The sequence below is a fragment of the Anabrus simplex genome, chromosome 9, assembly GCF_040414725.1.
Source record: "Anabrus simplex isolate iqAnaSimp1 chromosome 9, ASM4041472v1, whole genome shotgun sequence".
Lineage (NCBI taxonomy): Eukaryota > Metazoa > Arthropoda > Insecta > Orthoptera > Tettigoniidae > Anabrus > Anabrus simplex.
In genome coordinates, this window is record NC_090273.1 from 105,139,925 (window position 1) to 105,167,913 (window position 27,989).

Here is a 27,989-nt window from a genome sequence, read left to right on the forward strand (position 1 = left end):
CACAAGGAGAGCTATAGGAGCGAAAGGAAAAGCGAGCGTGTTACCTGAGACAAAAGAACGAAGAACCAATTGTCTTCCATTTATATTTCTGGTTATCAATCGCACGTTCACATGAGAATTCAAATACAATTGTGAACAACGTATTCTTTGGAGCTAGACAGGTGACACGAGAACTGAAGAAGATGCAAAGGAAATCAGCAGGAATTGATCCAGGTGATTTCCGATAAGGGAGCAGTGTTACGAAAATATTGCAAACTTTGGGTTGAGGAGAGGGGCTGCCTGACCGAGGCGGTAAAGGCGTGTTCGGTTCTCCGGGAAGGATTGGGTTCGAATCACCGTCAGGAAGTCGTAAAATTTAAGAAATGAGACTTCCACTTCAGGAGGTGCATATGGCCCTGAGATTCACACAGCCTACACCAAAAATGAGTACCAGGTTAATTCCTGGGGGCAAAGGCAGCCGGACGTAGAGCTAACCACTCTACCCCATCAGATGCCGAGGTTACGGATAGTGGAAGCCTTACCTTCCGCCGCTCCAAGGGTCTTCATGGCCTGTACGGAGATGACTTTGCTTTTTTGGGTTGAGGAGACTTGGGAATTATGAGACGAGATGCTCGACTAAGTGGTATCTTCGGAGCTTTTTGTTAAGAAGGAAGCCATACTTTTCAACTGTCGACTAAGTTAAATGTAGCCTAACTTAAAAGGTTTTCAGCGTGTTGAATACACATATTCAACATAGGCCTAAATTTTACACTATAACATGTCTGTAAAAAAGCACACTATTACACACGAAATAAAAATAGTGTGCTTTTATGTTAAGTTACAAGTCTCGAACTGTAAGTGGAGAGATGGCATGGAATGACATTTAGATGAATAAGTTTGAGTGGAGCTTTTAAAGTGAGGAAATATCATAACATGAAGACAAAGTTGAAATTCAAGAGGACAAATTTCGTGGAAAATTCATTTATAAGACGAGAAGTAAAGGACTGGAATAATTTATCAAGGGAAATATTCGATAAAACTTTTAAACAAAGGCTGGGCAAATAACTGATAGGGAATCTGCTAGCTGGGCGACATCCCTAAATGCAGATCATTGATGACTGGATGAGCAGCACTCTCCGTCTGATGAAGAACAGTCAGGTTCACAACAAGGTCGTATGATGTACGCAAATTGCGTCGTTTTTCGTCTGACATCGACAGTAAACGAAAGGAATCTGAAACTGGAGCAGTATTACCTTCTAAAAGGATTATCTTATTTGCCTCGGTATACAGTAGTGTCGTGAAACAAGTGTTCAAAGTTCATCAGACTAACTCGCTATAAAAGAGGATGAATGTTTTGTATGTTGAGTACTTATTCAACAAACGGCTATGGATACTCCTTCCATGACACCGGCGAACCAGTCTACGAAGTTAAAATCCAGCTTTCGACAGTACCTGGCAACAATCATAGGTAAAACTATGTTTGCGGGTGGTGGTGGTTTTTTTTTTCTTTTCGCATAGCTATTGAAGTTGAGGCAGGTCCTGGAAGGAAAGTGGGTCGCGTCTGCCGTGTGTGAGAAAGTGCGTATTATTGTACTAGATGATAACGTTCAATACAGTGTGAGTTGCAGGAATACCGAGAAAAGCACAACATCCAATCCCTAGACGAAGCAAAATAACCGCTTGCAATTAAAATCCTATGGCCCAGACGGGAAACGAACCCAGTGCGCCGAGGCCGGAAGGTCAAGACATTGACCACACAGCCATGGAACCAGAAAATGAGTGAGTTTAAAAATTATAGTGTTTTCTTAAGAACATGCACACTTTGTGATTCTAGAGTCTTCTTCACTTGAAGGCAAATTTCTTCAGAGTTATTTTCTGTTCCCATTTCAAAGAAGACGGCTGAGATAGTCGTGGAAGTGTGACGTAAATTACTGTCATTCTTTATCGTTGTTGTTGTTGTTGTAATTGGTTTTGCATATTTTGACAAGAAACCCACGTACTCAGTGTTTGTGACGTCTGATTTATGAATCGGGACAGTGTGGCTATAATGAGTTCATCCTTCTGTGCACTTCTTCAGAAAAACTTGTAGAAGCTCCAATAATTCTGATGTGCCGGACTGAGTGGCTCAGACGACAAAGGCATTGGTCTTCTGACCCCAACTTGGCAGGTTCGATCATGGCTCAATCCGGTGATATCTGACGTCAGCCTCGTGTTGTTAGATTTACTGGCACATAAAAGAACCCCTAAAGGACGAAATTCCGGCTCCTCGGCGACTCCAAAACCGTAAAACATTAGTGGGACGTAAAAAAAAGCAATAATATTAAAATTATTATTAATACAGAAGAGTTTGGAATAAGTTTCTCTTTTGAATGACAGTCTTATAATAATAATAATAATAATAATAATAATAATAATAATAATAATAATAATATCACCGCGTGAGCTGGCCGTGTGTTTAGGGCTGCCCAGGTATTGCATTCAGGAGATACTGGGTTCGAATCCCACTGTCGGCAGTACTGAAAACAGGTATTGCATTCAGGTATTGCATTCAGGAGATACTGGGTTCGAATCCCACTGTCGGCAGTACTGAAAACATGGTTTTCCGTGGTTCCCCATTTCCACACTAAAGAAATGCTGGGACTGTACCTTAATCATTGCAATAAGACCTGTGTTGGTGCGACGTAAAGAAAATTGTAAATAATAATAATAATAATAATAATAATAATAATAATAATAATAATAATAATAATAATAATAATAATAATAATGTTTCTTCTTCTTTTCTTCCCAATATCTCTTCATTTTTTCACTGTGTTCCTTTCTGCGTGTTTCTGTCCAGCGTGTATTTTTTCTTGTTGGTTTCTCTGCAAATTTATGTTTGTTTACTAAGCTTCTAAATTTCATTCTAACTTGAATGGTTTCGTCCTTAATACCCATTACTTGTAGATCTTCATGAATTTCTGCTAACCAGTTGTTGCGGATTTTCAGGGTTAGAGCTAGATTTAGAATTTTCTTTGTCAGCTTGTGCAAAATAAGTTCAAACGCGCTCCACAGTTGGGCACAACGAATCAAAAAAATTAATAATAATAATAATAATAATAATAATAATAATAATAATAATAATATGTATATGGTATTCAGCCCGAAGGCTGGTTTCATCCTTCACAGCTCCACCAACAGCTGTCATACATAGCCTAGGCGTCACTGAAGAGGCACACTAAGGAAAGGAGGAGTGAGGTAGTTTCCCATTGCTTTCTTCACCGAACCAGAAGTTGCTGTTACATATCAGTCTGCCAAGCCCACTGAAATGCACGTACCAACCGACCCTATGAACGATAATTTCACACCATTCATAACAGGGTCTGGCTGCATAAGGAATGTTATTACTAGTATCGCTCATACCTCGGTCACTTTCGTATTGTTAAAGCCAAGGATGAGACTGAGACAGGTCAATGAAAGTAGTAAATTGCTCTATCCCATACTAGAAGACATAGATAATTGTAAACACTACATCTTGCCAGCAAGGTCAAATAATAATAATAATAATAATAATAATAATAATAATAATAATAATAATAATAATAATAATAATAATAATAATACCAAGTGAGTTGGCTACGCGGTTTGGCTCATCTGTATGTGGCCTTGCTTTCGGGATATGTGGGCTCTTACCCCACTATTGGAAGCCCTCAAGATGGTTTTCCTTGGTTTCCTATTTTTTACACTACATGTATGTATGTTGGGTATTCAGCCCGAAGGCTGGTTTGATCTTCCACAGTTCTGCCAACAGCTGTCATAGATAACCTAGCCGTCACTGAAGAAGCTTAATAAGGCCACCTTCCAAATCCTAGCACTTTCCCTTTCTTGCATCGCCGAAAACATGTTATGTGTTGGTTTTAAAATGTGTTTTTAAAACAACAAGAAAATTAAGAAGAAGAAGAAGAAGTCCGCCTCTGTGGTGTAGTGGTGAGTGTGATTAGCTGCCACCCCCGAAAGCCCAGGATTCGATTCCCGGCTCTGCCACGAAATTTGAAAAGCGGTACGAGGGCTGGAACGGGGTCCACTCAGCCTCGGGAGGTCAACTGAGTAGAGGTGGGTTCGATTCCCACCTCAGCCATCCTCGAAGTGGTTTCCCGTGGTTTCCCACTTCTCCAGGCAAATGCCGGGATGGTACCTAACTTAAGGCCACGGCCGCTTCCTTCCCTCTTCCTTGTCTATCCCTTCCAATCTTCCCATCCTCCCGCAAGGCCCCTGTTCAGCATAGCAGGTGAGGCCGCCTGGGCGAGGTACTAGTCATCCTCTCCAGTTGTATCCCCGACCCAGAGTCTGAAACTCCAGGACACTGCCCTTGAGGCGGTAGAGGTGGGATCCCTCGCTGAGTCCGAGGGCAAAACCAACCCTGGAGGGTAAACAGATAAAGAAAGAAAGAAAGAAAGAAAGATAATAATAATAATAATAATAATAATAATAATAATAATAATAATAATAATAATAATAATAATAATAATAATAATAATAATAATAATAATAATAATAATTCAAAGTAATAATCGTATGCCCTAAACTACCGAGTTGCAGATCTTTTGAATTGGCGACATACAGGCCACCTGCCTGTCAGTTTTGACACTCAAATCGTGCTGCTATCTATCGATGAAGGTGGAGTTCTACTTGATGGTTCCTATGACAGAGTTGACTTAATTGTGTGGGGTGACGTTTAATGTCCCATCACCAACGACATAAATGAGGAAATTTATGACCGTCCCTCAAAAATCGAATACCTCAGCCAGGTTAAATACTCGACTATGTCTCTGATACTCTGCCAATAATAATAATAATAATAATAATAATAATAATAATAATAATAATAATAACTATCCTGAGCTACCATGTGCAGGCAGTTTGATTTTACGCCATCATCATCATCTAAAAGTCATTCCCCTCCCTGAAGGGGATTTCAACCACTGGGCTAAGTCCTTTTTCTTTTCTTTTTCTGTTCTTTTTTTTTATATTTTATTTTAACATTAAGGGTTATATACCTGGTACCTATATTAATATACGTTATTATATATTACGTTTTTGAATAACAAGTAATGTTAATTGTTTTTACCTCCCATTAACTATTTTTGACGGTTTTTCGAGTTACATTTTTGATACTTGGCATTGCATACATTATACGTTACAATTCTGTTGATTGGGGTTCGATTCTCCGTCAGGAAGTTGAAAAATGTAAGAAACGAGATTTCTACTTCCGGGTGGTGCACATGGTCCTAAGTTTCACTCATCCTACACCAAAAATGAGTACCAAGTTAATTTCTGGGGGCAAAGGCAGCCGGGCTTACAGCTAACCACGCTACCCCATTAAGTGCCGAGGTTACGGTTAGTGGAAGCCTTCCACCACTCAAGGGGCCTTCATGGCCTGTACGGAGATGACTTCGCTTTTTTGTATGGTATGTGAAATGTTACGAAGAGTAGATGTAAGAAATACACAGATGTTCTATGCCTTTACCAAACAGTTGACCATTACAATACTTTGCAATTACAATATTGTATAATGCTATGTACAATATACAGTGTTTTCTTTTCCTTTTTCTCCCACCGAGCTCGATAGCTGCAGTCGCTTAAGTGTGGCCAGTATCCAGTATTCGAGAGATAGTAGGTTCGAATCCCACTGTCGGCAGCCCTGAAAATGGTTTTCCGTGGTTTCCCATTATATGTAGAGGAGTCTGGATAACGTATAGGGAAGGGGGATGTGGATCACGCAAGTGTTTGTTAAGAAAGGGGTGTTCTCGGCTGAGGGTTCGAAGGAATTTAGGCGTCTGCGATTGTTAATGGTCAACCGCTGCCAGGAGAAGCGAGAAACGGCCATTCCCGCAGTGTTGTGGCCGGAGTGTGTTACAACCGTAGTCCCTCACGTCAGCCACGGCATTCCTTGCTCCACACCCACTACCTCACCTAAATAGTCATTCGACAGGGTCAGAAATTGAATGAAGGAAGCCCGCATGGTCGTCTGAGGAGGGGCGCTGTCTCGTAAAATTACCTAATAATATTAGAACTCATAAAAATAATTATTAGTTAACCAAATTCTGTTTTATAAAGATTTTCACATGACTATTAAAATATCTTCACTCATAATATTAGTTCATTAGTTAGCTGATACAAATGGAGGTTAGAATCGGTCCGTTGCATATGTTCTTGATTTGTGTTTGTTCCTTGCAGCAGGCTAGTGCTTGACTAGAACAGGCTATTGATCCATATGTTCGATATGCTCACTTGATATTTTCGTTGTTGTGACTTTGCTTCGTATGAAAATGGATAAAAGAAATGAAAATAATGTGAGAGAAGAAAGTTTCTTTGGGGAAAATGATTGAGTTAAAGCGTCAACTATTCGCAGCCTTTTGCACACTATAACTCTCCTTGTTCTTTTTACTTTTTTTATTTTATGTAGGCCTACTATTAAATATCTCTGCTGAGATGGACTAGCAAAATCTGTGAGTGGGGGCAGTAGAATGACACCTACGGTATCCGCTCTCTGTCGTAAGAGGCAACTAAATGGGGCCCCATGGGCTCCCAACTTGGCAGCATGGGTTGGTGACCACAGGGCTCTGAGCTGAGTCCTTGCATTGCTTCCACTTACTTATGTCTGGTTCCTCGTTTTCATCTATCCTATCTGACCTCCCTTGTTCAACTCTTGTTTTCTTTTTTTTTTTTTTTTTTTTTTTTGTCTTCTCGACGGTATTAGATTGCGAGGCCTAGGGAGTCTCATTTTCACGCCCTTCGTGGCCCTTATTGTTCTTTGGCCAATACCTCCATTTTCGAAGTGTCGGATCCCTTCCATTTTTCTATATGATTAGTGTTATATAGAGGATGGTAGCCTAGTTGTTCTTCCTCTTAAAACAATGATCATCACCACCATCATATTAGTTTACTGGTGGTATAAGCCAAGATTTTAAAGGATAGCTGGAGTCTCTGAACAGAACTGCACTAGGGAAACACAATGATACTGTATCACCACCAACCCGTGAAGTAAAATGTGAAGCTGCTGTTTTGAGCTTATGCTTCATTCCTTGCAGTGGAACATTCTATTACCAATTCTATCAAGCAAATACTCAAAAGTTCTGTAACCTAACCTAAACTTCTCATTGTATTTATATGTTTGTTACATACCAGTACAGGCTGTTTTTGGCCTACCATTTATTGAACGGTGAATACCTACACTCGTTCCTCATCCCGATTTAAATCACAGTCGACCATTTCACTGATTTTCACGATTTTATGCCAAAATATTAAAATACCACTCATTTTGCTTTCACTGATAATATGGATTATGAGTCAAAATACACTCATGGAAATAATCTCAATAATATGAGTAACTTTTATTAGTTATGTTGTCCGACTCGTTGGCTGAATAGTCAGCGTACTGGCCTTCGGTTCAGAGGGTCCCGGGTTCGATTCCAAAGGCCCGGGTCTGGGTGTTTGTGCTGTCCCCAACATCCCTGCAACTCACACACCACACATAACACTATCCTCCACCACAATAACACGCAGTTACCTACACATGGCAGATGCCGCCCACCCTCATCGGAGGGTCTGCCTTACAAGGGCTGCACTCGGCTAGAAATAGCCACACGAAATTATAATTATTATTATTAATTATGTCTATGGAACAATATACTAATATTATAAGGAATATCTACTAATAATTTTGACTCATAAACTAATTACTAATTTTTTCTATTTGCGTTTCGTCGCACCGACACAGATAGGTCATATGGCGACGATGGGACAGGAAAGGGCTAGAAGTGAGAAGGAAGCGGCAGTGGCCTTAATGAAGGTACAACCCCGGCATTTGTCTGGTGTGAAATTGGAAAACCACGGAAAACCAGCTTCAGGGCTGACGACAATGGGGTTCGAACCCACTATCTCCCGAATGCTGGATACTGGACGCACTTAAGCGACTGCAGCTTTCGAGCTCGGTAAATTAATTACTAATATTATTGGTTTCTTACTAATAAAAATAGTGAAAGATGTTTTATGAAACAGGGGCCAGGGGTGCGGAGGGTAAGCATGGCTGCTGCTTATGCACCAGTCTCAACTCTCAAGGCCTGACAATAATAATTCATCTATTTCAAACAGCGTGCACTGTTTATCACGACTAACGCTTGTTACTCGTGCCGTACCTACAAGCAGCCGCGACTGCTTGTAGCGGTGAGGATAGAATTGTGCCAGGTGCCGAAGCCTGTCACACTCCTCTAAGGCAATGGTTAATGACTGACAGATGAAATAAAATTATACTGGAAAGTGAAGCTGGAATCAAAGATGACAGGGAAACCGGAGTACCCGGAGAAAAAACTGCCCCGCCTTCTCTTTGACCAGCACAAATCTCACATGAGGCGACCAGAATTTCAACAACGGAACATAAAAACCGTGGAACCTCGATATCTGGAATCACCTCGGGAGCTACATTTTATTTCGAGTTATCGAAATTTCGATATATAGAGAATACCGTTTTTGAGCTTGAATAGTACATAATTGAATCATATTATTTTCTCTACGAGCTTATATTGAATCCATTATTTTTAAAGGTATTTAAGGGGGAAGACCCAGCTTAACAAAGGAAAAAATAGGTTAATATTCATTCGATTGTTAAATATGCTACAATTGTTGTTGACAATTGCTGCACATGTCCCAGTATTGGCATGCTTCCTGGCAACCAGAAGCAACTTCAATAATGTCAAAATTTTAATAATTGTAATATTTTAAAATAAAATATTCAAAATTTCCTGCCTTGTTAACAGTATATCACTGTTTTTCTTATAAGTTCCAAGTTTATAAGAATTTTCGTACTTTTCCTTTTTTAAAGCGTGTATCAAAACTCCAGCTACAAAATGAACCTCAATCATTAACATAGACTGTGATTTGGATTTTTGTCGCGTTTTTATTCCGAACACCAGAAAATATTAATAGCTTTTTAAATAAAAATGTTATATAAAATCGAATTTAAATCCTATTGATCTGATTGAGGTATAGATTGTAGTACAACATTATGGGAGGAAACTCTGAAAAAATCATAATTATCCGTGAATCAGTAAGAGAGTTATGAAGGAAACAGTGATATATTGTCAAAAAGGCGGGAAATTTTGAACATTTTATTTTAAAATGTTATAATTAGAATTTTGACATTATTGAAGTTGCTTCTGATTGCTCTTAAGCATGCCAATCCTGGGGTATGTGCAGCATTTGTTAACTATGTTTGTAGCATATATAACAATCGAATGAATATTGGCCTATTTTCCCCGTGTTGAGCTAGGTCTCTCCCCTTAAAAATATATAAACAAACTCTATTCTACATCATCACTTTACTTTTTAGAAGACAGCATACAGTACATACAGTAGTGAAACATGAAACATACCTCGGTTAACACCTTTGAAAAAATCTATTAGTCTCCTTTGTTACTGTTAATCCTTTCTCTCTTTACGTTGAAACTTCCCGTCAATACCACGCAGCCGAGATTCGTAAATGGAGCTTGTCTTCGGGGATTGCTTTTGTTCGTGACCGGTAATTAATTCACACCCGAGAAACAGCGAGGGGTCACTAATTCTCAGGTTAGTAGAAAATTTAGTTTTACGGTTCCCGTCATATTAACTCCCATCTTCATTGTAAACCTTTCATTACTTGTTAAATGTTCCTCACAAACTACAAATGCTGTGTTGCACAAAATTCGAGTTACAGAGTATTGTTCGCTTCAAACGAGGAAATGTTTGCTTCGAGAAATCGAGAAATTACGTGTAACCGAATTTCGAGTAACAGAGAAATAAATACACGTGAAGAATAGGACAAATAACCGGGAAATTTCAGTTACTTCGAGATATTGAAAATTCGAGTAATGGAGGTTCGAGATATCAAGGTTCGACTGTACTTATGAATAATATAACACAATCATAATCTGCACGAAAAGCATCGCAAAGTAGTCGTGACGACGCGCGTTCTCAGTGGTGGTGATTATTGTTTTAAGAGGAAGTACAACTAGGCAACCATCCTCTATATAACACTAATCAGAGGGAAAAAATGGAAGGGGTCCGACACTTCGAAAAATAAAGATATCGGCCAAAGGAACACAAGGGCCACGAAGGGCGTGAAAATGAAAGACTCCCTAGCCCTCGCAAAACCTAATAGCGTCGGGGTCGGAAAAGAACAAGAGTTGACCAAGGGAGGTCAGATAGGATAGATGAAAGTGAGGAGCCTGACACAAGTGGAAGCAATGCCAGGACTCAGCTGAGGGTCCCGTGATCGCCAACCCACGCGCCAAAGTTCAGAGCCGCGCGTTCTCAATGTTGGATGTACGCAACACGGTGTTGTTATCGTTTATGCCGGCACTGTGAGCAAAGTTTCCGTATCAGAGTCCATTTCGCTCATGAGATGCGGTTGTAGAAAATGTGTGTTGTTTAGCCACAGGTGGCCGCCACCAGTCGCGGTGGCTAGTGGTACTATGTGCGCCTGGCCTTATGGTTTTTGAAGACTTCAAACTGACGGAATTTTTCTACTGGTCAAATACCATTGACTGGGATCGAACCCAACTCATCGAGCTCAGAAGGCCAGCGTTCTACCGTCTGATGTTTCAGTGCGTCTTAGATAAATCGATAGGAAAGAAATAATTGAGAAACACGTCTTACTGAATGTGTTTGAAAAACGCGATGACCTGATTCACACGATTATTACTAGCATTGTTGTTATTATTATTACTTTCACATCGTTATGCGCAACTGAGGAGCACGCTTGAACTTACTTAGCTGATGATTTTGCCTTCTTCTCCTCTCAAAATCTCTGCATCCTCTTACTGAAATTCTTCTGTCCAGGTTTTATTAGTTCTAGCTTTTGGCTCCGCGAAACAATGATTATTATCAGTTTTCTGAAAGCAGATCGGTTCTTTACAGTTTCCTGGTTGATGTTGGTTTCCTGAAGATCCAATTCTATTTCCTTTAGCCAGTTGTTGTTGACTTTCAGTGTGAGGGCAAGATTTAGAATTATTTTGGTCAGTCTACCATTGTTCATTCTGAAAATGTGACCACCTCCTTTACCTGATAGTATCTGAGATTGTTTCAGTATGACAATAAATTTTATGAAATTTCCTTTTCATCCATACTCCCTCTGTGCAGACTGGGCCGAACATTTTCCATTTTTCTTTCTTGCTTTTCTATATCTTTTATGAGTGACCTATCACCAATGATTAAGGTTTCCTATGCGTATAATGCTTCAGGTTTTATTACTGTATTACTGTTTTGTTTTCCGAAATAATAATTATTTGTTTATTTATTTAGCGTATGCCCCATACAATGAAGTTGAGTACAGAAATCTATATATATAAAAGCAAGTCGGGCTGGAGCGATGTATATATAAATATTTAAAAATGAAAAAAGGCGTGAATTAATGAGGCACTTCCAGAAATGTCAGAAATTTGAAACTTGGTACGAGGGAAACTGATGACCCCAGGATCCCTAGAAAAATCGGAAATTCTCAAAATTCCCTGAAGGGGGCACGCTGGGGGGGGGCTCAAATTTTTGGCTCAGCATAAGAACACAGTCGTATAGTATATCCAAAACGATAACCTATAGGTTTCGTGGGCTTAATAATTTTCGGGAATTTCCTCATTTTTATCCCCTATCCCCCCAAATCAAGATGGCGGCACAACTTGCCAGACGAGGTAGACAATTGAAATTTGGTGAAATTATAGCTTTTGGTCCCTAACCGACGGGAAAATTCCAAGATGTTAAAATTTTTCACTTTCTACCCCCAAAGATATCGAAATATGGAGGCAATTTTAATGACTGTGCAGACATTCCTTTTGAGCTATTTTTTGGCTAAACGGTAAGTCGTATCACAAAACGGATGGAACAATGTCCCTTCAATTCGGAGTGATCTACAACTTTGGTCCTGTGACATTTTGTCGTATCTCTCTCCCTTATACGTTAAATTTGGCCGTATTTCTGGATTGTTCGTAAATTTGGTGATTTTTACAAGTATATTTCATTGTTTGACACACTTATAAGAATGAGAGGATCATCACGTTGGGTTCGCACATTGGCACGATTAAGGGACATATGTGTACCAAATTTCATAATTCTACCTTATACATAAGTAGGCAAAACTTATAATGTAAAAAATGCACCCAAATTTCACCCTATTCAAAATGTGAACTCAATTTACCCCCTTAATATGGGAGATACGAGGATATGGTTTAGAAATAAACATGTAGAGCGATAAATGAGGCGTCTGATGGCGCAAACCGTTTCTTAATATCATAAACCGTTTAGGAGATATGAATCTCGAAGTGGAAGTCTGCACTTTTCAACGTGCTCATGCTTATCCGTCATCTATATAAATAAAATCGTGACGACCGTGTGTCTGTACATTGATTATTTTGTCGAAATTTCCGTACAGTTTTCCGTTTCAGGTGTAATAATGACCATCTGCATCATTTTTAGCTTTAGTGTCTGTTTGTTTGTTTGTCTGTTTGTCTGTTTGTCTGTCCTTCTATAACTTGAAAACTACTGGATATATTTCCACCAAACTTCATATTTAGAATCCACCTCTCCTTGGGTAGGTTTTAGCGCAAATATCGTTTCTAAATCCCTGAACTAATGGGGGTTTATACGAAACCGAAACCGTGATTTTGCACTCCCTCAAAATACACACAACCAAACTTAATGGAAATCTACCTGCCTTAATGGAAATTAATTTCTAAACCTTTTCTTCTCATGTGCATCATTTCAATCACTTACAGGAAAGATAGTATGATCAAACTCTACACGATCATTGGCCCACCCAGTACCCATATGTGAGCCAAATGCTATGTCACATAATTATCCGAAAAGTAATTCAATGTAAGATATTCTTACACAAATTTCAACCTATTCAACGTTTCTGATTCAATCTGACCCATGAATAGATTAGATGCGAGAAAATATCATAGGACCAGCCATTTATATCGCTAAATACTGCGCCTTACGGTACAATCCTTTGTCGATATGACGTACCGTTTAGCAGCAGTTAATCTGTAAATGAAGGTCTGCAATATTGTAAACATTCATATACTTTCGTATGTCCATCTGTATATATTCATTGATGTCGATTTGTAGCGATCGAGAAAGGATGTGTCTGCTATTGTAATCAGTACTCCCTACACCGACTTTGACTGCTGGCAGTAGGAATGGGGTCCTTCTCCAACTCCTGTGTAACTGGCATTAGTAAGGAGGGCCTACCATTTTAATGAATAATTCACTTTTCGATTTGTCTTGCAGAAGGCAAGGGATCATGCAGTTTTGTTCGAAAGTCCCCTACTCTATTGTGTTTGGCTCTAGGCCAGGGTGCCCGCCATTATAAACAAATGTTCCAATCTAAAATTTGACTAGCATTAGGCATAGTGGCCTGCTATTTTCATGGAAACTCGCTAATTCTGTGTGACTGGCAGTAAGCTGGCTAGCAGCAGTAAAAGGGACTGTCATTATAATGATAACTGCACAACTCAATTTTGACTGGTGGTAGGGAAGTTGCCTGGTATTATAATAAAAACTCCTCAACTGTAACCTGTCTGAAAGTAGGAAATGGGTCTGTCATTGTAACAAAAACTCCCCAAATCGATTGTGACCGCGCAGTAGGCATTGGGGCCTGCAATTATAATGTAAACTTGCCAACTCGATTCTGAATGGCAGTAGGCAAGTGAGCCTGGCGTTATCATCACAACTCCGCAACCCTCACTTTACATTGGAAACAACGTATGTGTATCTCCCCATGCTATTTCTCGGATAAGGCTAAGAGATATGCAATTTTAAAACAATCTCATTTGCTGCACGCACAGTATTTACGTCGATATCCGTATACAATGTAGAATACCGTAGCGAAGCACGGGTACATTTGCTAGTAAAGTATATACATATTTACATACAAGAAAACAATGAACAAGAAAAGACTCCTTACAACTGAATGTCAAGATCATTGATCCACTGCATTGCTTCTGGAGTTGCCATCAGAAAATCCACTTTGCTGCCTCTGTATACCCGCGTTTCACACTCTTTGACAATATGGTGTATGGTCACACGCGGGTGTCGGCAACTTGTTCCATTTAAACAACATGTCTCTGCAACTGCTATGGCCTGTTCTTATTCTGTTCAGAGCAGACCATGTTTTACGTGGTAGCTGGAATCCATTTGGAAGTTTGCCATTCGAGAACAAACTGTGCAGGTGCATCTCCGTTGCTGCTTCCCACCGTCTTTTCCACTCTGTAGTTGGGTTGTGGCCTCTAGCAACCATGTCTAAGGCGTTACGTAAAGTTGCATGGCGTGAACGTAATCTGTTTATATATATATATATAGTTTGTAGATCTTCATGTACAGGCAGACTGGGTTTCCTTAAGATTATATTAAATTCGTTGATGAGAGCGGTGGATCTGCATAAATCAGATGGCATTATTCCAGTTTTAAGCGGGAGCCAATGAGTTGGCGTAGATCGAATTGTGCCAGATATTATGCTCATAGCGGAATTCAATTCAGTATGAATAAGTCTTGTGTGATGACTGTTCATCCATACTGGATAATGAATTTTTGTTATGTGTTCCAAGTGATTAGATATGCTGTCTGTAATTTAGTAATTCTTTCCTTATTTCCTTCACGATTTAATCCAGAAGGTTGAATGATTTCTCCAAGGTATTTGAATTTATTTACTTGAGAAATGTGTCCAAATTTAGTCATCATAGCTTGCTCATCGAGATGCTCCTCCCATGTACTGAATTTTTTCATATGATATTTAAAGTCCTGTTTTGACTGCAATTTCATGTAGGTTTTCGAAGGAGTGGATTGCTTTTTCTTCGCATCATTATTATTATTATTATTATTATTATTATTATTATTATTATTATTATACGAATAAAGATATTAGGACTACGCAAGTACTTAGAGGCGTACATTTGACTTCATTTGTGCCCATATTTCTTTCATTCTTTTACTATGGGCTTCCTTTCTACCTTCAAACCAGTTGTTTCAGTCTTCATCTTTGGTCTTTCCTCTTGCTCAACTTGCCATTTGTGAATTTTGGATCTGAAAATTACCCTGTTTTGGACATCTGCTGGGGTAATTCCTGCCTGTTTCAGATCGGTTTTCATTTCCCCAATCCATTTCATTGTGTCTGTTTTAACACTACACTTGTTTTCATAGAATTCGTCTGTTTATTTTGAAAGTCTGCCTTGTGCATTCTTTTAATCGTGTCCGTAGAATCCTAACCTGCGTTCTCTAATGTCACTGTGAATATTTGTGTATTGCTTGATTTCCTGCCTAGCTCTGAGTCGGTATTTTTCGTCGGCGAGTTTTGGGCCTAGAACTTTTATGGCTTTGCGTTCCTTTTCCTCAATGTTTTCAATATCTTTTTTTGCTAATTGCTTTACGTCGCACCGACATGATAGGTCTTATGGTGACGATAGGAGAGGAAAGGGCTAGGAGTGGGAAGGAAGCGGCCGTGGCGTTAATTAAGGTACATCCCCGGCATTTGCCTGGTGTGAAAATGGGAAACCACGGAAAACCATTTTCAGGGCTGCCGACAGTGGGGTTCGAACCTACTATCTTCCGAATACTGGATACTGGCCGCACTTAAGCGACTGCAGCTATCGAGCTCGGTGTTTTCAATATCTGCTTTCCCGTTCAAAATAAGCGTTTTTATATTTTTCAAAAAGACGTTCTAGTTTATTGACTGTATTGTAACGTCTTTGTTTTGTGTATGGTTGGAGATACATTTTTTTTTTTTGGTAGATATTTTGGGTTACTCAATATGCAGTTTCCTTCTTTTGGCATATAACTGTATCGGCTTTTGTTTCGAGTCCATTTTTCTGAATTGTTTCACCAAGGTATTAAATTGTGATAGGCGTTTAATTTTGCCATATTTTCTCTCCATGTGTTTTGGCGCTTGTCTGTTGCAGGTCGTGTATCTGAAGGCCAACTTCTTCCGCTATTTCTTTCAGAAGTAAATCTGATTTTGTGCTGTTGAAATGACTCGGGTTAAAATTGCTAGGTCGTCTCCAAATGCTAGACAGTATATCGCTAATTTTCCTCTGATTTAACTTATTGGTTGGTAAAATTTTGTGGACTAATTTCTCTTTTCGCCATTCTTGTATCATTTTTTTCAAGGACGCAGTTGAAGAGTTCGGTTCAGAGGGTCCCGCGTTCGATTCCCGGCCGGGTCGGGGATTTTAACCTTCATTGGTTAATTCCAATGGCCCGAAGGCTGGGTGTTTGTGCTGTCCTCACCATCCCTGCAACTCACACACCACACGCAACACAATTCTCTACCACAATAACACGCAATTACCTACACGTTGCAGATGCCGCCCACCCTCATCGGAGGATCTGCCTTACAAGGGCTGCACTCGGCTAGAAATAACCACACGAAATTAAAGTGACTGCTTTATGATTGCAAGTGCTTTCTTGTCCGCCTCTGTGGTGTAGTGGTTAGTGTGATTAGCTGCCACCTCCGGAGGCCCGGGTTCGATTCCCGGCTCTTCCACGAAATTTGAAAAGTTGTACGAGGGCTGGAACGGGGTCCACTCAGCCTCGGGAGGTCACTGAGTAGTGGTGGGTTCGAATCCCACCTCAGCCATCCTGGAAGTGGTTTTCCGTGGTTTCCCACTTCTCTTCCAGGCAAATGCCGAGATGGTACCTAACTTAAGGCCACGGCCGCTTCCTTCCCTCTTCCTTGTCTATCTCTTTCTACCTCCCCATCCCCCTAAAGGCCCCTGATCAGCATAGCAGGTGAGGCCGCCTGGGCGAGGTACTGGTCATCCTCCCCCAGTTGTATCCCCCGACCCAGAGTCTGAATCTCCAGGACACTGCCCTTGAGGCGGTAGAGGTGGGATCCCTCGCAGAGTCCGAGAGAAAAACCAACCCTGGAGGGTAAACAGATTACGATACGATACGAAGTGTTTTCTTGTCTAAACCTTGTTTTTTTTCAATATTTGGAAGAGTGATTCACAACCAACTGAATAATAGGCTTTCTTGAAATCAACAAATGTACCGACTAAGTTTTTGCTACAAATTCGTTAATGCTTTAGAATTAGCTTTAGGTTCAAGATTTGCTCTGGACACGATTAACCTGGTCTGAATCGTGCCTGATATTCTCCGATTATTATTATTATTATTATTATTATTATTATTATTATTATTATTATTATTATTATTATTATTATTATTATTATTATTATTAAAACCGTACTGAGTGCCTCAGACGGTTGAGATGTTGGCCTTCTGACCTCAATTTGACAAGTTAGGTCCTGTCTGAGTCCAGTGCTATTTCAAAATGCTCTAATACGTCAGCCTCGTGTAGGTAGATTTTATGGAACATAAAGAGATCTCCTGTGGAACAAAATTCTGGCACCTCGACGTCTCCGAAAACCGTCAAGAAAGTAGATAGTGGGGGGTAAAAACAATATTATTATTATTATTGTCCGCCTTCTAGGCTGAATTGCAAGCATGCTGGCTTTCGGTTCAGAGGGACTTGCGTTCGATTCCCGGCCGGGCCGATGATTTTAACTGCGTACGGTTAATTCCCCTTGCTCGGGGGAAGTGGGTGTTTGTATTTACCTTTATATACACACAACACACCAAGTTATCAACCGCCAGAGAAACACGCAATAGTGAATAAATCCCTGCGCAAAGAGGAAGAACATTCGACTGTAAAACTAGGCCAAACCCGCACCAAGTCTCCGAGACGTTTATATTTCACTTCCAATTCTAAGTTTTAAAAATGTAATGAATATTGATGAAACATCGATGGCAGCATTAAATGTGGCCTCATCAAATACCTTAAATCCTATTTACGCTAGCTTCAAAATGAAGGCCATGAAAATGAAAAACTCCCTAGGCCTCGAGAATCTAGTACAGTAGGGGTTTTAAAAGAACAAGAGTTGACTCAAGGAGGCTAAATAGGAAAGATGAAGCCGAGGATCTTGAGAAAAATAACAGAAATTAATGCCAGACTCAGCTGGGGGGCCGTTGTCAGCGATCAATGCTCCCAAGATTAAATCCCCTGGGCCCTCTTTTGGTCACCACTTACTACAGGCAGGGTTTACCGTGTGTGTAATCTATCACTCCCACTAGCAGGGAATGTATAATTCTGAAATTAGAACAAATAATATTAAGGTTTGAAGTGGCTACCTTTAATGTTTGCCATCGCTGGAAGCCAGTGTTTCATCATATTGTGAAAACTCAGAATTGTAAGTATTGCTGAGTATTGCTATCTCGAAACGATCAGAGTACTGTATACTATATATTTGAATATGTATTGATTTTAAATATGGTAGTATAGTAAATATGGTAGCATAGTAGTGGGTGGAGAACCAACAAAGACCATAAAATACGCAGATGATGTGGCGGTATTAGCGGAATCAGAAAAAGATCTGCAAGTCACGTTGAAAAATATTAAGAGAGCGGGCAAGGAGTTCGGAATGAAGATCAACATTGGGAAGACTTAAGATGACGAGAATATCAAAGGAGGAGATTTCTGTTCATATAACACTAGAGAGAAATAAATTGGAGCAAGAAAAGTCATTCAGATATTTGGGAAGTTTGTTAACATGGAAGAAATATCTATGGGAAAAGAAGCTTTCGGAAAGGTGAGAGGGCTTTTGACATCTAAAGCAGTCCCTATTGATTTAAGAAAGAGGTTCGCAAAGTGTTTTGTGTGGAATGTAGTGTCATACGGAGCTGAAACATGGACATTAAGAAAGAAAGAGACAATGTATTTGGAAAGTTTTGAAATATGGTTGACCGAGCTCGATAGCTACAGTCGCTTAAGTGCGGCCAGTGTCCAGTATTCGGGAGATATTAGGTTCGAACCCCACTGTCGGCAGCCCTGAAAATGGTTTTCCGTGGTTTCCCACTTTCACACCAGGCAAATGCTGGGGCTGTACCTTAATTAAGGCCACGGCCGCTTCCTTCCCACTCCTAGCCCTTCCCTGTCCCATCGTCGCCATAAGACCTATCTGTGTCGGTGCGACGTAAAGCAATTAGCAAAGTATGGTTGTGGAGAAGAATGGAAAAAATAAAATAGTCAGATGAAGTGAGAAATGACGAAGTGCTAAAAGTGCTAAGAAAAGTAGGAGAGAAGAGACACCTGATGAAAACAATAAAGAAGAGGAAAATATCCTGGTTGGGTCACATACAACATAGAAATTGTCTTCAACAGAGGGTGATGGAGGGAAAACTAGGTGGAAGAAAAGGAAGAGGAAGAAGAAGATTTGGAATGTTAACAGATGTCAAACAAGGGAGAACCTATGAACAACTGAAGCAAGATGCTCAGGACAGAGAATCATGGAGGATGTCCATTTGATACCTGTCTGAAGAGAGATTCACAGAAGAAGTATAGTAAGTGAGAGTGAATTAAGGTGCAAAAAAGTTATACAATGACTCGCACTTGCGGTCAACAGTATTCTATAAGAAAGATTCAGCTCCTCGGCGGAAGTGACTACTATATAAAACCATTTTTTTTAATATTTCAGACGGGAGTGATAGCTGGGTGGACACAGGGTACCCTATTCATAAGTTAGGGCATGAAAGTAGCGAGAATGATCGCCTGTACAAACAGATGAGAACAATTGCAGGAGGGTACTCGCAATGAGGAGATGAAAGCTAAGTTAGGAACGAACTCGATGGATTAAACTGTACGTATAGAACGTCTTCGGTACTGGGTCATGTGAGGCGAATGGAGGAGGATAGGTTACATGGGAGAATAACAGACTCGGTCATGGAGGATAAGAGAAGTAGAGGGAGACCAAGACTCCGATGGTTAGACTTTAAAGAATTGAAAGATAAGCGGTGTGGAATTAAACCGCGCCTCTGAGCTAGTTATAAAAATGCAGTAAATTATCTAGTAGAGACAACGTAGGACGTCATTAACATAAGTTCCAGATTTCAAGGTGCTAAAGTCTTCTTCTTCTTCTTCTTCTTCTTCTTCATCTTCTCAGCCTTTCCCAACATCACGTAGGGTCAGCGTTGCTTTGATGGATTCCATAAATGTCTATCCAATGTTGTTCCCTCTTCCATCCTTTTTCTCTTAGATCCCCTTCTACCTTGTGTTTCCACTCATTTTTCGTCTTCCTCTCTTCCTTGACCTTTCAATTTCCAGGTTTCCAATTATTTTCCCCACGTAGTCCTCCCCTCTTCTCTGCACATGCCCATACCATCTTAGCCAACTTTCTTGAACCTTCTTTCCTATGAGTGCCACTTTCACTGATCCTCTGATGTAATCATTCCTTACTCCATAGTTTCTTGTAACTCCACTCATCCATTTTAACATTCTCATTTCTGCCACTTGCATCTTCCTCTCTCGGGCTTTTGTCATCGGCCAAGTTTCTGCACTATAAAGCATCGCAGATCTCACCACAGATTTATAGAGCTTTCCTTTCATCCTGCAACTGACCTTCTTATCACACACTACTCCACTCAATTTCTTCCAATTCGTCCATCCATTATTTACCCTGTATTGTATTTCAGCCTCCAGACCTCCATCACTTTGTTGCTAGGTATTTAACCCTTAAACGCACAATTTATTTCTTCTTTCAAATATTATGGGCTTTCATTCCAAAAGTAATACGTTATTATAATTAATGTATTTAAAAAAATATTTATGTCAAAAATGTTTTTATTTATTTATTTATTTGGATCAGTCAAAATGTTAAGAGGTTTGAATGTTTTACGCATCGGTATTTATAAAGCTGTATGATTACTGCAGGTACTGCCACACTTCAATCTTAGGGATGTCCTTGCTCACAAATTCTCTTAGGTAAGCAACATTTTAACTGTTTTAACTTAAATATTTAAAGTTTTCACCACTCCCGTTGATCAGCAAGAAAAATCATGAAATAAAATGTTATTTTCTTTTGCAACACTAGCGACACTTAGCGAGTTCATCTGCAAGGTAGAAGTAAATGAACACTTGAAAACTTATAAAGAAGACATAACAAGGAAGTAAATTCTCCTTTGCACATATACAATGCTGTGCATTTAAGGGCTAAACAGAAATATATATTTCTAAATATCTGAGTGGGATTTAACCCGCGAGTGGTCGCTATATGAGATTTTCTCTCACATTATCTTGTATTGTGAGTTTACTTCTCAGTGATGCAAGGGAGGTGACTGTACCCTCCTCTAGCTGAGTTGGTAATTTTTGTAAGGCGATTCACATTTGAAAGGTAATCATCTCCTGCTCTAACCAGAATAAAAGATTCGCATGAGTTCGTGCGCCCTGTGTGAGAGGTTTTCTCATTGCGCTACCAGTGGCGTTGGTGTTACGTTAAAGTCGAGAGGAAAAATGCTGGGTAATAAGCACTGTTACGAACTCCAGCTAACTCAAATGTTAGAGAGAAAACCTATTGCGCTTTATTCTTGCATTTGTATTGGTACTGTTAGGATGTTCTATATTATTATTATTATTATTATTATTATTATTATTATTATTATTATTATTATTATTATTATTATTATTATTATTATTATTATTATTATTATTATTATTATTATTATTGAATATCCAATGCAGTTTGGAACTCTATTTTACATAGTATACTAGGGTTATAGTAAAATACATATTCAATTTTACAATGAAAATGAATTCATGTATCTAATCGGCGGAAAATGAAGTGGATGATGTTAATACAATGTTTGTAACAGCACGGCTTCTTAAACAAACGATACAGAGGTTTTGATAATGCAATGTTGCAATAATTTAAATGTGAGTACAAGTGATGCCTTCTTCTTTCAAATGCAGCACATTCAAACAGTAGGTGATCCACTGTTTGTAAGGATCCACAGACACACATGGAGCCATCAGGACGATTGATTCCAAATCGATGAACATAATAACCAAATTTGCCATGACCAGTCAAAAATTGAGTAATTTCAAAGCTTGACACCAACACGTTACTTTGCAGGCGGTTGAAAATCTCAGGGAAGAATATTTCTCTGGTGACTTGGCCTCTAGTGGAAGAAGTCCAAATGTTGTTCCAGATGTTCTACATTAAAAACAATGTTAGTGGTTTTACGTCCCAATAACTACTATTTACGATTTTCGCTGATGCCGAGGTGCCGGAATTTTGTCTCCCAGGAGTTCTTTAACATGCCAGTAAATCTACGCCTGACGTATCTGAGCACCTTCAAATACCACCGGACTGGGCCAGGATCGAACCTGCCAAATGGTCTCAGAGAGCCAGCGCCTTCACCGTCGGAGCCATTCAGCCCGGCACTCTTGTGAATATTACGTACTAGCATGTGACTGAACTAATGAATCATCCCCATTGAGTAGTAATTTGTTTCTCTAATATACGGATAATTATTTCATTTAAAAAAAATCTAAAATGTATAACGCAGACTTTGCGTCTCATTTCAGTCTTACGCCCCGCACAGTTGTGGAAGATACATTTATTTTAAATGAAGGTTAATGTGAGAGAAAGTCTCACGTGCGTCACTCGTGCTGCAATACGGCTAGCGGCCACTCGTGCTGCAATACGGCTACCGACCACTCGTGCTGCAATACGGCTAGCGACCACTCGTGCTGCAATACGGCTAGCGGCCACTCGCGGTTAATAGAATCTGATGATGCCCTTTCAGGAACGAAACTTGTCATTCAATTTTAATTTTTTTTGATGAGTCTATAACCAATTTTTTTAAAAGTATAATACTGTTACCATATGTTTTCTCTTCCAGGTAGTTTATAATTGTGTTCATTCAAAGTTAATTTCGGCAGAATGAATAATCGAACAGTTATAAATTAATATACTATGACATAGCCAATGAGACTTTTCTGCTTGTTTCAGTGAACCTTGGTACCTTCACCTATGGTTCAGTGGTGGGATGGTCTGCAAATGCTGTTCCATACTTGCAGTCTCAACATTCTCCTCTTCAGAACGGGCCCATCACCAACGAAGAAGCTTCCTGGCTAACATCACTGCTCGGTCTTACAGCAATACCAGCAGTTCCACTCTACTCGTATATCTGTCAACGATACGGCTGTAAGGTCGGCGGTTACCTGGTGGCAATACCGTTCATTGTTGGCTGGATCATCGTCATCTTTGCAGATTCACTTACCACACTCTACATTTCAAAACTCATTGTTGGTTTCAGTTCATCAGGCTGTTTCGTTGTCAGTAGCATTTACGTACGGGATATAGCTGAGGAAAGAATTCGTGGTTCTCTCTGCTCACAAATAGTACTATTCGTCAACACTGGGCTCCTTTTTGCATACATCATCGGTGGCTTTTTCCCCTACCAGATTGTTTCCTTCATTAACATTCCTGTCCCCTGTGTATTCCTTGCTATATTTTACTTTCTTCCAGAAACACCCATATATTTAATGAGAAAAGGAAAACAAACAGAAGCTGCAAAATCATTACAGTGGTTCCGAGGTAAGGATGCTGATATAACTCAAGAAATGGAAAAATTAAAAGAAATTAACAATTCAATCAATTCTGAAGATTCAAATTCGGCATCCTTCAAAGAATTATTTGCATCAAAACGCAATTTCCGTGCTTTTTCAATGGGAATGATACTGTTCTGTAATCAACAGTTATGTGGATATTTCGGAATTTTAAATTACACTGTCACAATATTTCAAGAATCTGGAAGCGACTTATCACCAAATGTGTCATCTATTATCGTTGGAGTCATGCTGGTCTTCGGAACTTTTATATCCACTTTGCTTGTGGAGCGAGCAGGTCGCAAAATATTGTTACTGATGTCTGATATCGTTATGGCAGTTTCTCTCGGAGGTTTGGGACTGTATTTCTATTTGAAAGAGCAAGGACAAGATCTAAGCAGTGTTGGTTGGATACCTGTAACATGTTTGTCTTTCTTCGTTGTGTTTTTCGCCATCGGGATGTGTTCTATACCGTATGTATTACTTACAGAAATATTCTCTCCCAAAATTCGCGAATTGGCATCATCAATAGCTATAACGGAAGTGTGGGTCCTTGCTTTTTTGGTTGCCAAATTTTTTACATTTCTCGGCGAGTCTCTTGGTTTGTATGGATGTTACTGGCTTTTTGCGGTCGTTTGTACTCTGGGAACTGTATACATCATATTTGAAGTTCCAGAAACGAAGGATCGTTCATTAGATTCCATTCAAGAAGAATTAGATGGGAAACGACCTTCTTCACCTGTAGACGAATTCACTTACACCTCCACAACTAAGATTGTATAGTTTAGGTTGACCTTCCTAAACCCAACAAGATAAGACTGATGTGTCCCAATTTGGGCCATATGAAACCAAAGGTATTGAGAAAATTGCATGGCTCTGTGAAGGAAGGAGAGAATGAAAAATAAGACATTACGAAGAGCACAACCAACTGTGCAAATCACCTGACGTTGTGACACCAATTAAAACAACTAGACTAACAGTAATATGTGCAGTGTATGTGTATAGAATGAGCGATGAGGAAATACTTGAATAAAGAAGAAGGGGAAAGAAGAAGGGAAGGCGAGTTGTAGAGGATCTGAACTCCGAATGATTGATGGAGTCTTGGAAGACGTGAAGAGACTTGGAAAGAGGAACTGATGGACAATTGCCAAGGATAGGGAAGCCTGGAGAGAGGTCCAGCGAGATGCCGAGATGGCGATGATGATGGTGATGTTCATTATTATTATTATTACGGTTATTATTACGGTTATTATTACTGTTGTTGTTGTTTTTTGAGTCATCAGTCCATAGACTGAATTTGATACAGCCTCCATGCAATCCCATCCTGTGCTAAACTTTTAATATCTACATAACTGTTGCATCCTACATCTCTTCTAATCTGCCTGCTTGTCATATTCATACCTTGGTCTACCTCTACCGTTATTACCCCCTATACTTCCCTCAAAATACAACTGAACAAGTCTTGGGTGTTTTACGATGTGTCCTATCATTCTATCTCTTCTTCTCGTCAAGTTTAGCCACAACGATCTCCTTCACCAATTCGATTCAGTATCTCTTCATTCGTGATTCGATCTATCCAACTCACCTTCAGCATTCTTCTGTAACACCGCATTTCAAAAGATTATCTTATCTTTCTTTCTGTGCGAGTTATCGTTCATGTTTCACTTCCATACAATGCCACGCTCCATACGAAAGTCTTCAAAAAACATTTTTTTTCTAATTCCTACATCAATATTTGAACTGAGCAAATTTATTTTCCTAAGTAATACCTTCTTTGCTTGTGCTAGCCTGCATTTTATGCCCTCATTACTTCTGCCATCGTTATTTATTTTTCTACCCAGGTAATAATATTCATCCACTTCCCTTAAGACTTCATTTCCTAATCTAATATTTCCTGCATCACCTGACATCGTACGACTGCACTTCGTTACCTTTGTTTGCACTTATTTATTTCAATCTTGTACTCCTCACCCAAGACTACGTCACTACCATTCAGTAACTTCTCCAGATCTACTGCAGTATCAGAAAAAATAACAATATCATCGGAAAATCTCAAGGTTTTGATTTCCTCTCCTTGGATTGTGATTCTCTTTCCAAATTCTTCTTTGATTGCCTTTACTGCCTGTTCTAGATAGACATTGAAAAGAAATGGGGGAAACTTCAACCTTGCCTCACCCCCTTCTGGATTTCTGCTTCTTTTTCAAAGCCCTCGATTCTTATCACCACAGACTGATTTTTATATAGATTGTAGATAATTCTTGGTATCTGATCTCGATCACCTTCAGAATCTCAGATAGCTTGGTCTAATCAACATTATCAAATGCCTTTTCTAGATCTTCGAACGCCATGTATGTGGACTTGCCCTTCTTAATTCGATCCCCTAAGATCGGGCGTAAAGTGAGGATTGCCTCACGTGTTCCCACATTTCTTCTGTAGCCAAATCGATCTTCTCCCAACTCAGTTTTAACTGCTCTTTCCATTCTTGTGCAAGAGAACATGCTAAAATTTTGCAGGCTTTAGATACTAAACTAATGGTGCGGTAGTTTTCACACCTGTCAACACCGGCTTTCTTGGGAATAGGTATAACAATATTCTGCCGAAAATCAGATGGCACTTATCCTGTCTCATACATCTTGCACACTAAATGGAATAACCTCACAGTGCTGGCTTCTCCTAAATCATTCAGTAATTTAGAGAGAATGCTATCAATTCCAGGTGCTTTGCTGCTATTTAGGTATCCTAAAGCTCTGTCGAATTCTGACCTCAAAATTGGTTCTCACAGTTCATCTGCATCAACAGCCTCTTCTTGTTCCAGAATCATATCATCTATGTCCTTACCTGGATACAACTGTTGGATACGTTCCTACCATCTTTCTGCCTTGTCTTCTTTCCATCTGAGCTCTTAATATTCATACACCTAGTTTTCCTTTCTCCAATGATTTCCTTGAATTTCCTGTATGCAGCATCTACTATCAACATCCTTGCACTTCTCCTTCATCCGTTCTTCCTTAACTGTCCTGCACTTCCTATGCACTTCATTCTTTAATCGCCTGAATTCTTTTCTGACCTATTCATTTTTTGCATTCTTATATTTTTGTCGTACATCGATCAGGTCTAATATCTCTAGAGTTATCCATTGATTCTTAGTTGATCTTTCCTTTCTTCCTAATATCTCTTCAGCAGCCCTACTGACCTCATTCTTCATGATTTTTCATTCTTCTTTTACTTCGTTCCTTCAGCCTTTCCATTTAGTACTTGTGCAACATGTTCTTTGAAACAATCCTTTGCACTCTTTTCTATCAACTTATCTAGATCCCATCTCACTTGATTCCTTCCCTTCTTCAATTTCTTCAACTTAAGATGGCATTTCATGACCAACAAGTTGTGATCAGAGTCTACGTCTGCTCCTGGGAAAGTTTTGGAAACCAGCACCTGGTTTCTAAATCTCTGCCTAATCATAATGAAGTCTATTTGATACCTTCTAGATCACGTCCATGTGTACAGCCGTTGTTTTTGGTGTTCGTAACAAGTATTAGCAAGGATTAAATTGTGATTTTTGAAGAATTCAACCAGCCGAGTTCCTCTTTCGTTCCTTTGTCCCAATCCGAATTATCCTACGTCATTTCCTTCTCTTTCTTGACCTACCACTACGTTCCAGTCTACCATCACATTTAGATTCTCGCCACCTTTTACATACTGTATTAAATCTTCTATCTCTTCACATATTCTTTCGATTTCGTCATCATCCGCTGAACTAGTAGGCATATAGACCTGCGTTATTGTAGTGGGCATTGGTTTGGTGTCTGTCTTAACAGAAATAATCCTTTCACTATGCTGGTCGTAGTAGCTTACCGACTGCTCTGTTTTCTTGTTCATTATCAAACCAACTCCTGCAGTTCCCCTGTTTGATTTTGTGTTGATAATTCTGTAGTCGCCCGGCCAAAAATTTTGCTCTTCCCTCCAACGTACTTCACTTATACCAACTACATCTAAGTTTAGTCTATCTATCTCCCTTTTCAGATTCTCTAACCTACCACTACGATCCAAACATCTAACATTTCACGCTCCGAATTATATTATTATTATTATTATTATTATTATTATTATTATTATTATTATTATTATTATTATTATTATTATTATTATTATTATTATTATTATTGTTCACTATTTGTAATACATCTCAGAGTAACATATGTAGCATCCACAAAGTAAACTGAATAAAATAAATATTGAAAGTCCGATCGTTCTAATATTGACTCACGAAGAGTATTACAGTATTACTGTTGAATTTGGTAGTCAAGAAGTCGCATATTGTGACTCTAAATATAAAGTTTATGATATTATACTAGAATGCGCGAGTTTGCTGTTAATTCGTGTTAGAGTCTTGGAATAGTTTTACCGTCAGCACCAACTACATTTAAATATCACATGCAGCAAAATAAACGACATGAATGTTTTTTAATTGCGTTGGTACAGTTTGCGTTCAAAATGAGTACTCTTCACGTGTCACACATTGCTCATAATTAGGCCCGGATTTGTATGCAATATCAAAGCAAATTACGCT

The 27,989-nt window shown here is 39.4% G+C and overlaps 1 protein-coding gene across 1 annotated transcript; it reads left to right on the top strand.

Annotated features, from left to right (window-relative positions):
* Window positions 1-1,366: 1,366 nt before the first annotated feature.
* LOC136881064 (facilitated trehalose transporter Tret1-like) lies at window positions 1,367-27,953 on the top strand. Its single transcript, XM_067153673.2, has 2 exons — window positions 1,367-1,447; window positions 22,824-27,953. Exons 1-2 carry the CDS (start codon window positions 1,381-1,383, stop codon window positions 24,203-24,205), a joined length of 1,449 nt encoding a protein of 482 aa, XP_067009774.2. The 5' UTR covers window positions 1,367-1,380; the 3' UTR covers window positions 24,206-27,953.
* Window positions 27,954-27,989: the final 36 nt, after the last annotated feature.

Bases quoted from the DNA above. Each gene is read 5' to 3' on its own strand.
- LOC136881064 (XM_067153673.2), top strand. From the start codon at position 1,381: ATGACACCGGCGAACCAGTCTACGAAGTTAAAATCCAGCTTTCGACAG. The intron at 1,448-22,823 runs GTAAAACTATGT...TGCTTGTTTCAG, and splicing joins GTACCTGGCAACAATCATAG to TGAACCTTGGTACCTTCACC.